Genomic DNA, 11089 nt, shown 5'->3' with positions numbered 1-11089 from the left:
AAAAAAAAAAAAAAAAAAAAAAAAAAGTCTACGAACAACAAGAGAGCCTGAGGCCAGATACTTTTAATACAGAATTTTACCAGACTTTCACAGAGCAGTTAATACCAATACTCTTCAAATTATTCCATAAAATAGAAATAGAAAGAACATTGCTAAGTATGAGGCCCTAAAACCAAACCACTTAAAGCAGTGGTTCTCAACCTGTAGGTTACAAACTCTTTGAGGGTCATAAATCAGATACCCTGTATATGCCATATATTTGCTTTATAATTCATAACAGTAACAAAATTACAGTTATGAAATAATTTTATGATTGAGGGTCACCATAACATAAAGAACTGTTTTAAAATTGACCTAGCATTAGGAAAGATAAAAGACACTGACTGAAAGACCCAATTCTTCTTTCTTCTGAAAAGGAATTATAGAAACATTTCCCCTATGATCATAAATTTTAATATTCTCAATAAAATATTTTCAAAGTAAATTCAAGAACACATAAAAAAAGATTATCCACCAAGATCAAGTAAGTTTCATCTCAGAGAGGCACATATGGCTTAACATATTCAAAGCAGTAAATGAAATCCACCCCATAAACAAACTGAAAGAAAAACATCACATCAACATCTCATTAGATACAGAGAAGGCATTTGACAAAATTCAACACTACTTCACGATAAAAGTCCTGGAAAGATTAGGAGTAGTACAAGGGACAGAACTAAACATAATAATGGTAGTTTACAGCAAGTCACAGACAAGATCACCATAAATGAAGAGATACTCAAAGCAACTCCACTAAAATCAGAAACAAGACAAGGCTGTCCATACTCCATATATATTCACTATAGCTCTTGAAGTCTTAGCTACAACAATAAGATGACCGAAAGAGATCAAGGAGATATAAATTAGAAAGGAAGAATTCAAAGTTTCTTTATTTGCTAATAATATAGTAGTGACCCTAAAATTTGCCCTGGAAAACTCCTACACCCGATGAATACTTTCAGCAAAGTAGCAGAGTGAAAAGGTTAACTCACAACAATCAGTGGCCCTCCAACATGCAAATGACAAATGGGCTGAGAAAGAGATTAGGGAAGCAACACAACAGCCTCCACTCATAAAGACTATCTTAGGGTAGTTCTAATGAAGCAAGTGAAACACTCATATGATGAAACTTTAAGAAATTGAAAAAGATATCAGAAGATGGAAAGATCTCCCATGCTCATGGATTGATAGAATTAACACAGTAAAAATTGCCATCTTACCAAAAGCAATCTACAGATTCAATATAATCCCCATCTAAATCCCAACACAATTCCTGAAAGAACAATTTTCAGCAACATGGAAACACAAAAAACTCAGGATAGTTAAAACAACCCTGAATAATAAAAGAACTGTGGAAGGTATCACCATACCAGATTTCAAGTTATATTACAGAGCTATAGTGATAATAATAATAATAATAAAAAAACAGCATGATATTGGCGCAAAGACAGATACATCAATCAATAAAATAATCGTGAAGATTCAGACATAAATCCACATATACATGAACACCTGATTTGTGATGAAGAAGCCAGAAATATATAATGAAATAAAAGACAACATCTTCAACAAATGATGCTGGTCAAACTGGAAGACTGCATGTAGAGGAACCCAAATAGGGTCATACTTAAGACATTGCTCAAAATTCTACTCCAAATGGGCCAGAGATCTTAACATAAAACCAGATACACTGAATCAGATAAAAAAAAAAGTGGGAAATAGCTTCCACTCATGCACAGGAAATGACTTTCTAAACAGAACACTGTTAATACAGGCACTGAGATCAACAATTAATTAATGGGACCTCATGAAAATGAAAAGCTATCCACAGGAAAAGATAGCATCATTTTAACAAAGTGGCAGCCTAAAGAATGGGGAAAATTTTTTCACCAACTATACATCTGATAGAGGACTAATATCAAAACTACATAAAGAACTCAAAACATTAGCTATCAAAAATAATCCAATTAAAAACAGACCATTATTGGAGATTAAAATTAAAATGGAAATCTGAATAGAGAATTCTCAATAGAGGAATCTCAAATATCTGAGAAACACTTAAAGAAACACTCAACATCCTTAGCCATCAGGGAAATGAAAATCAAAACAACTATCAGAATGGTTAAGATCAATAAAACCAATGACAGCTAATGTTGACAAGGTAGTGGAGTAAAGAGAACACTGGTCTATTGCTCACGGGAGTGCAAACTTGTATAGTCATTACAGAAATCAATGTTTTGGTTCCTCAGGAAGAATAGCTTTGGGATTTTGGAACAAAGCTCTACCATCATCTGCAGACAACTATTCTCCCTTGGAATGACAGCTCTTGGACTGCTATTGGGCCTTAGGGGAAATTGAACATTTGATAATGGGTCACTAACCTAGGTATGAACTCCAGGCTTTAGTGAAAAACCCTGCCTCAAGCAGTGAGGAGAGACTGATGAAGACATTGGTGTTGATATCCAGGGTTCACACTCATGTCCAAACACATACATGTATAACTCACACGTGTACGTGCACATATACATGAGCATGTACACACACACACACACACACACACACATTTGCCTTCTGATAATGAGGATGGACCTCAATGTCTGCTCTTCTCTTCTCTTCTCTTCGGCAGGTACAGAGATACTCAAGGCAAATGGTATATTTCCCAAGGAAAACACCACCCATTGTCTTTGTTTACTGAAGTTCACACCAAAAATTTTGCGTAAATATTTCAAGTTTTGGAAAGGAAAAAAACAAGATTACCTGAGGAATGAGATGGAGTAGAGCATCCCCAGAGAGCGTCCCCACTGCCAAGCCCACGAACAGCTGTAAAATAAGACTGTAGTTCTCACAGCTGTGGAAAAGGACCAGAGCTGTCCCGAGCATGGAGCCCAAGGTCAGGAGTGTCACTGCCACTGTGCTGTAGCCATATTCTAGTCAAAAGAAGAGGACAAAGGCTGTCAGTGTACATTGCTCGCCACTCACGCCTCAGCTAGCAGAAATTCAAATCCACTCTCTACTGATAACAATCCAAGGGGACGCCCATGGGTTTCTAAGTGTTTTATGGGATACAGGATTATTTTTACTTGTAAAGCAAAGAGTGAACTTGTTACTCCTCCTCCCCATCCCCCAAGGTGAAAATACGGAAGAAGGTGAGGACTGCAGGAGGTCATTAACGAGGACTGTTCACCTGAATGAGGTAGGTGTTTATAAGGAACTTCCAGCAGGGGGAGACAGTGAGCTTTTCCATTCTATGAATCAGAAAGTAGACCCCATCACTGCCACCACTAGACATACAAGCTACTAATACATTGACCTTGAGCTTCTTGGCTTCCAGAACTGTGGAAGACAAATTTCTTTTCTTTATAAGTCACCCAGATTATTTTATTACCACAAAGACTAAGAGAAGGGATTTTTGTTTGTTTGTGTCTCTCCGCTCCTGCCCCCACAGGCTTTGAGACTATTGTTTGCTTTACTTAAAAATCACCGAAACAAGCACACACCCAATCTACCTAACATCCACAGAAAAAGGTAGGTAAGTCTCAGACTGGTAAATGCAACACTCGTACTGAGACTGATTCCATCTAATCACTAGTACTGAGTCCATCTAATGACACTAAGTACGTTCAAGGCGAGGAAGCTGTACTGAGGGACTGTGAGGTATGGCTCCACTCTAGACCAGGGCTTGTACACAAACTGAGCACACACTTCAGAAGAACTGCCTTCTAAAAGCTTTCAAAACTATTTGATATATAGAAATTAGTGACATTCTCAATAACAAAACGGTGATCTTATAAGTGAAAAAACCTCCGTAATATAAATTTTAAGTTTGTATTTTAGATTCTTACAAGAATTCTTATAACCCCTTAAGTATATTCCATGCATGTAGGCCTCCAGATATTGGTTATATAATCAGTAAAGTAAATGTGGTGGTTTGGATGGATTATCAACTTGCAGAATCTTGAATTCCCTAGAAAACAAATCTTAGGGATATTCAAGCTTAGGTTAGTGATGGTGGCAAGATTCACCTTAAGTTTGGACAACACCATCCGAAGAGCTGAATAAAAAGCAGAAAATGAGCTGATCTCCCTGCTTTCTGACGTCATATATAGTGTAATCAGACTCCTCAGGTTCCATCATGGTGTTCCTGGAACTGTGAATCAAAGCACATGCATACCCTCCCTTCTTTAAGCTGCATTTCTCACAGCAATTATGAAAGCGACCAATTCAATAAGAATTTAAGATTATGTTTTTTTTTAAATTAACGTGTATGTATGGAAAACTAAGGAGCAAATGGAATCCTTCAGCTATCATGGTAAATCCAATTGTAGTTTTACAGATTTTATTTTTATTATTTTTAGTTATTCATATGTGTGCAGAAAGCACAGCTTAGAATAAGCCTGGGAGGAGCCAGGATTGTCAACCACACAGGACTACTTCCTTCAACATGTGAATTCTGCCTGGTCACCTGGAACGTCAGAGTGAAAAGAGGCCATTCAGCCTGGTGATTCTTTGCTTGTATATTAGGAGCCAGCCTCTACCTGAATCCCCCAATATCCTGAACATTGTTAGGCCCTAAGTCTACAGTGAATAGAACACATCCCTGAGAAAGAGGCCCCATGTACTTTGCCTCCTTCATCAAGAGAACCTATTCTTACATTCATCAAAGATCTTCCCTAGGTCCTAGCCATGAGCTCTGTTTATCAGCCAATAGGATTCATTCTTACTGTAAAGGTCACAGGTTACAAATTCTACTGTGTTTAAATGTGTAAGAAAAATTAACCATGAGATCAGTCCCTGGAGGACTTGATCCAGTGCCTACAAAGATGGCAGTGTCTTGCTTTTCATTCTGCACTTCACATGGATCATTCCACTTGTACAGGTGTGGGCATAGTGAGGGGCTGATTGAAGAACCAGCCATCTTATAGTTAAGACAAACTAGGCTCACTACTATTTGTGATGAAACATGTTTCTCAATGATTGGGCTATGCCTCACTTGTAACCTTAACTACAAATGGTTCTATACTACCTGTTCCAAGAATGGTGATCATGTCTTTGTTTCAAAAAGTTACTAACCATCTTGCAACCCTACCTTTGTTTCAAAGGGCAGTTATGGTCACCTTGTTATGACTTCCTGTTATTATAACCATCTTGCAAATCATGTCTTTGTTTCAGGAGGTCATTGTGACCAATTTGTTATACTTATTTTCTGCCCTGTAACCCTGCCTATTTTGCCCACCAAATTGCCCATTTGGAAATCCCCTAGCCCTTGCCTTCCTTGAATCCAAAGCTGACCTAGTTGACCCCTGTCTTAGGGAGAGGCAGCCCATATATATGAAAAAATTTTAAAACTTGCTAGCTTGCTTTAATTGCTTGCTTTAATTAATTCGGCCATGATGATTTTGGCTGTCTTTCTCCTCCCATCTTTGGGATTAACACTGTTTGACATATAAGAATGTCTATTTTTATGTGGAGCAATATGTAGGTGCCTGTGTGGGCAGCTGTAAGCCATTTGACATGGATGCTTAGAGCCAAACACAGGTCCATAAGAGCTGTCCACACTCTTACCTGCCAAGCTGACTCTAGCCCCTCAATTGTAGTCTCAAAGAAAATATGCTCTTAAAGTATGTTGTAATGGAAGGATGCTGGGGGAGAGAAACATGAAGCTGCACTCCCAGCTCAATAGCTATTTGTAGTAGATGGCTGTTGGCTGTTGGTGGAGGGGAGTGATTTCTCTGCAGGGGTGTGGCTGCTGGTAGGTTTCCCAAGTTCAGATGCATGGCTCCTCACTCATTGGCATGTAGATGACACTGACTGGATTCCCTGGGTTTTGTTGTTGGTTTTGTTTTGTTTTGTCTTGAAAGAAGAGAGCAAGAAGTTGGATGATGTGTTAGGGGGCTCAGGGTAGTGGGAAAGGAGACCTAGGGGTAACTGTGATCAAGATACATTGTATCCACCTATGAAATTGACAAAGAACAAATTGCAAGTGTTGTTTTTAAGCAAGTAATGCTCCTTTCCTACCATACTTAATATTTTTCTAGAAGGTTCGCCCTTCACATCAGATCCATGTTAATGATATAAGAGAGCATACAGCAAGAAGCTGGAAATTTTTAAGAGCTGCTTTGTTGGTTCCCAGCTCTCACCTCACAGGGATAAAAGGAGTTGGTAGTGTCCTGAGAAAAGGCAGGGAGTTGCCAGTCCTCACTCTTCTCACCGCCTCTGCCAACCCTTCATTGTGGAGTACCTCTGTGATGCTCTATAGGAAAATGAAGAGCTGGCCTCCTCGGTAGTTTGGAAATATGAAAAGTTAGCTGTTTCATAGTTATGTGAATGCACGGAGCACTGCTGAACCGAACAAACAAAACTAATTAAAGAATTAGGAGCCAAATTCACAGGGCCCTGGCTCCCTTCATCTGCAACTAGGGCAAAAAGTGAAGGTAAATTTTATGATGTGCATATTTTACAACAGTTAATTTTAACAACTTTAAGGATGGCTCAGATGCTCATGCACTTACACAGTTGTTATATTTCATTCTAACTTATTAAGGACACAAGAACTCCCATGTTATTGAAGCATCTTTGAAGGTTTTCATAGCCCATCCCTTCCCAGCTGAACTTTATCCATGGATGGCATTGTTTTCACCTAAATTCATAAAGTTATTAGAATTTCAACATGGGCAACTGGGAGTTTTTAGTAGAACCTACAGGAGACCATAACATGCCGAAAACTCATAAGACAATCGGGAGTCTGAAAGTGTCTCACATCCTAACTTCCCTTTGTTCAGTGGGCAGCTACAAAGTGATACTGAAGGAAAATGGATGTTTCGTGGCTTTGCACCTTCTAAAGACTCTTTGTGTCTTCTGTGAGTTAGATTTTGCCTTCTTTCTAGTGAAATAGCCTGGAAATCATAAAATCTCTGATGTGTTGCAAAGTACTCAGCTGATTTGCCATCGCCCCTCAGGCCAAGCATCATAGTGCCTTGACCTGTGTCTGGTGACTTAGCAACAGCTTCTGTCTCAATATTTCCCATCAAGACAGAACTTGCTGAAATTTGATCTGAACATGGTTATATGCTCTCTTTCTAGAAATGAGGTTGAAAGTGGTGTTTTCTATACATTATTAATAGGATATTTTAAGAGATTTCCCAAGAAGAGTCTTGAGCTTTACAAAAAAAAAGAGCATAACCCATTTTTTCCTCATAAATCTTGAGTTCAATTAGCTTTTCTTTAAGGGGCTTGTATGTACCAGGCACCATATAAACTGGTAGGAGTGCAGACATGCCCAAGGGTGCTCAGAGATACCCTTCCATCCTCGGCATTGTGGGCATCACTGAGCACACACATTGAGTCTGAACTCTTCAGTTTAATGGAGCTTTCTTTCCTCCCACTAGCTATGGAGTTTTAAGTATTTAGACATAATCTGCTTCTGTTCACAGCAAACCTTCAGATGAGCCACTTAGTGCTCAAGGACCCATTGTAACTTAGAAGTGAGTAGCAGCCGGGCAGTGGTGGCACTTGCCTTGAATCCCAGCACTTGGGAGGCAGAGACAGGTGGCTTTCTGAGTTCAAGGCCAGCCTGGTCTACAGAGTGAGTTCCAGGACAGCCAGAGCTACACAGAGAAACCCTGTCTTGAAAAACCAAAAAAAAAAAAAAAAAAAAAAAAAACAGTGAGTAGCTGGATAATTCAACTTTTAAGTGGTAGTCTTTCACAGAGACCAAGGATACTGTTCCAACTATGTGTATTTGAATATGTTCACAGATATATCATGTATATGGCTACCAGTTTAATGGCAATACTTTCAGGCTGTATATTTTTATTATATCATGACCTTTTCAGGCTACCATTTTTGTAGCCTGATTCAGACATCATAAGAATATAGTGTGTCAGTGGGCTAGACACCTTTTTGTAGGTTCCCTATAAAGTCAAAGAGAAAGCTTGTCTGCTCAGCAGGATGCAGGAAGGTAATGATTGACACCTTCACCTTCACTTTCGGGAGCCACCAGCCATTCCAGGAAGCTGTTATCTCCCTGGACTGGGCACCGCCAACACAAACCAGCCCATGTACCTTCATTTTCCCTGAGATATCCTCAGCTTTCAAATGTCCTGGGATATGTGCATTACTGAGAACACTGTACAGCATCACCCACTTCACAGTGAATTGAAAAGAACCAGCCTCGAAAACTGGAAGAACAAATTGCTCAGATCCGAGTGCCTGAAGCTGAAGAACACGTTTTCTTTTTTACGTGCCACTTCTCCCCCTCGCTGCCTGTCAGTCTGCCCCCCCTCTCTCTTTCTCTCTCTCTCTGTCTCTCTGTCTCTCTGTCTCTGTCTCTCTCTCACACACACACACACAGTGTGTGTGTGTGTGTGTGTGTGTGTGTGTGTGTGTGTATGCATTCATGAATGTGAAGACTGGGTTCAATACAGGACGTCTTCCTCATTTCCTCTATAATTTATTTGTTTTGATTCCTTTTTAAAGCAGTCTCTCAATGAACTTAGAAGTCATCAATCTGCCTGTATTCCAAACCCCTGGGATCGTCCTGTCTCTACTTCCCAGAACTGAGATTACAGCTGCACAAAAGATTACAGTGGCACAAAAGCCGAATGGTGGCTTTTGTGCCTGAGTGCTAGGAACCCAGTTCACGTCCTTATGCTTGCCTAGTATGTGCTTTACTGATTGATCCTTCTCCAGACTCCTTGTTTCATGATTTAGTCAAATATGAAAGATAGAATCAATTTTATATAAAGTATATACAAAACCATTAAATAGTCTCTGAAAATCATCTTGCATGTTGGTATATATCCATTATCCCAGCATTTGGAATCAAAACAAATAAATTGTAGAGGAAATGAGGAAGACGTCCTGTATTGAACCCATAGAACAGAAAGATCACAAGTTCAAGGCCTACTCAGGATACAAAGCAAAATTCTGTCTCAAAGGTAACAACAAAAATTCACTGAAAAGCATCAGAGATTCCAGGACTGGCTTCCTTGGGCTTGACTTCCAATGCCACCATGTTAACAAGTGTGTAATTTTTAGCCAGCAGCTTAACATATTCATACTTGTGTTGTTTCATCTCTAAAATGGGAATGACAGTGACCATCCCTCCTCTGTAGATGAAGGGTGAGATAAGTTGGTAAATGTCTAATGCTTAGGATAGCTCCTGCTACATAATGGGTATAGCACATTTCCTGCTATTACTACATGCATTGTGCACATGAGTGAGGAGCCCAGACTTACTCTCCACAGTGCTGGGTGGGGGCTTTGCTTGCTGGTCCATGGGCATCTGACAAGAGCAGCTGAGGAGTTGCTGGATAATCCCTGGACTTAGCTGTTTAAAGTTCTCCTTAGAAATAGAAAGACTGCTATGGTTCTGTAGAAATATCTCCACCAACTGCCTAGCAGAGAAGCAAGCCTGTATGAAGAAAACACAGAGTTACAAACCTCAGCCTTCGATCATCTACAAGAATTACTCAGGGGCAGAGCTCCACAGGACAGTCACAGATGTGTGATGACATTATGGTGAGTTTCTTCAGTACCTTTGCATCCTTAACCCTTTGCTATCTATCTCACAAGGTTTATTTAAAAATCCATAGTGCCTCTCTTTTATTTTGAGCATAGCTTCATATTCCTGGAATGTACCTTTTCTTCTGGCAGAGAGACTGATTTACAACATCTTACATGGCGTTCTAACCGGTGACTCCCTCAGAAGTTTCCATGTTTTTGTTTTCTCCCGGTTGTCAATTGGGAAAGCTTTGTGTGTACAAAGCCAACTTTATATGCTAAAAAGGAACCAGGTAGTAATGAAATTGGTGACTTTGGTACTATCTCACTTAACAGGGCTGAGTCAGAAACATGTTTTTCAAAAGAAATGAAAAGTTAAATTTAGAAGGGAATGCTATGTCAGCTAGCCAGTATAAATAGTAAATAGTGGAGTGACCTGTCTCTGTTAACAAAAAGAAAAACAAAAAACAACCCAGCAAAAAAAAAAATGTTACTTCTGAGTGACTTTATCTTTGTTTACCTACAGTTTTGTTCTTTTATATTATAAAGCCATACTTAGACAAAACTCCCAAAATAAATACAACATGCATTTAAAACCAGGTGGTTTTTGCATTTTAAAAGTAAAAGGTATAGCTGATATAGCTGTCTCCTGAGAGGCTCTGACACTACCTGAGCCTACAGAAGGAGAGGCTCACAGCCATCCATTGGACTGAGTACAGGGTCCCCAATGAAGGAGCTAGAGAAAGGACCCAAGGAGCTGAAGGGTTTTCAGCCCCTTAGAATGAACAACAATATGAACTAACTAGTACCCTCAGAGCTCCTAGGGACTAAAATACCAACCAAAGAATACACATGATGAAACTAATGGCTCCAGCAGCATATGTATAGCAGAGGATGGCCAAGTCAGTCATCAATGGGAGGAGAGGCCCTCGGTCCTGTGAAGGTTCTGTGCCCCAGTGTAGGGGAATGCCAGGGCCAGTAAGCAGGAGAGGGTGGGTTGGTGAGCAGGGGGAGGAGAAAGGGAACAGGGGTTTGTTTTTGTTTTTGTTTTTGTTTTGTTTTTTTGTTTTGTTTTTTTGTTTTGTTTTCCGGAGGGGAACCTGGGAAAGGAGATATTGTATGGCATGTAAATAAACAAAGAAAACATCTAATAAAAAACGTACAAAAAAAGTGTTGATGTAACTAACCCCAGTAAAAAGGTCAGGAAGCTTTTGGATGACAAAAAAAAGGAAAATGTAGGCTTGTATGCATCAAAAATTGCAACTTAAAAAAGTCTTGAGGATGTACCACAATTTCTGTATCCATTCCTCTGTTGAGGGACATCTGGGTTGTTTCTAGTTTCTGGCTATTATAAATAAGGCTGCTATGAACATGGTGGAGCATACTCAGCTATAAAAAAAACAATGAATTTATGAAATTCTTGGGGAAATTGATGGATCTGGAGAATATCATCATGAGTGAGGTAACCCAATCACAAAAGTACACACATGGTATGCACTCTCTGGTAAGTGGTTATTAGCCCAGAAGTTCGGAATACAGGAAGAACAAC

The 11089-nt window shown here is 39.5% G+C and overlaps 1 protein-coding gene across 1 annotated transcript in view; it reads right to left on the bottom strand.

The window, feature by feature from the left end:
• The window catches only part of Slc39a12 (solute carrier family 39 member 12), a 79703-nt gene that overhangs the window by 46379 nt on the left and 22235 nt on the right, over positions 1-11089 (bottom strand). The window contains exons 6-7 of the mRNA XM_031373294.1: positions 9277-9451; positions 2797-2966 (exon numbers count right to left, since the gene is read on the bottom strand). Coding sequence (XP_031229154.1) covers positions 2797-2966; positions 9277-9451 — 345 coding nt within the window. The remainder of the gene's footprint in view (positions 1-2796; positions 2967-9276; positions 9452-11089) is intronic.

The sequence above is a fragment of the Mastomys coucha genome, unplaced genomic scaffold (genome assembly GCF_008632895.1).
Source record: "Mastomys coucha isolate ucsf_1 unplaced genomic scaffold, UCSF_Mcou_1 pScaffold15, whole genome shotgun sequence".
Lineage (NCBI taxonomy): Eukaryota > Metazoa > Chordata > Mammalia > Rodentia > Muridae > Mastomys > Mastomys coucha.
The sequence above is the reverse complement of the archived record's forward strand: the minus strand, read 5'-3'. Positions and strand labels throughout refer to the sequence as shown.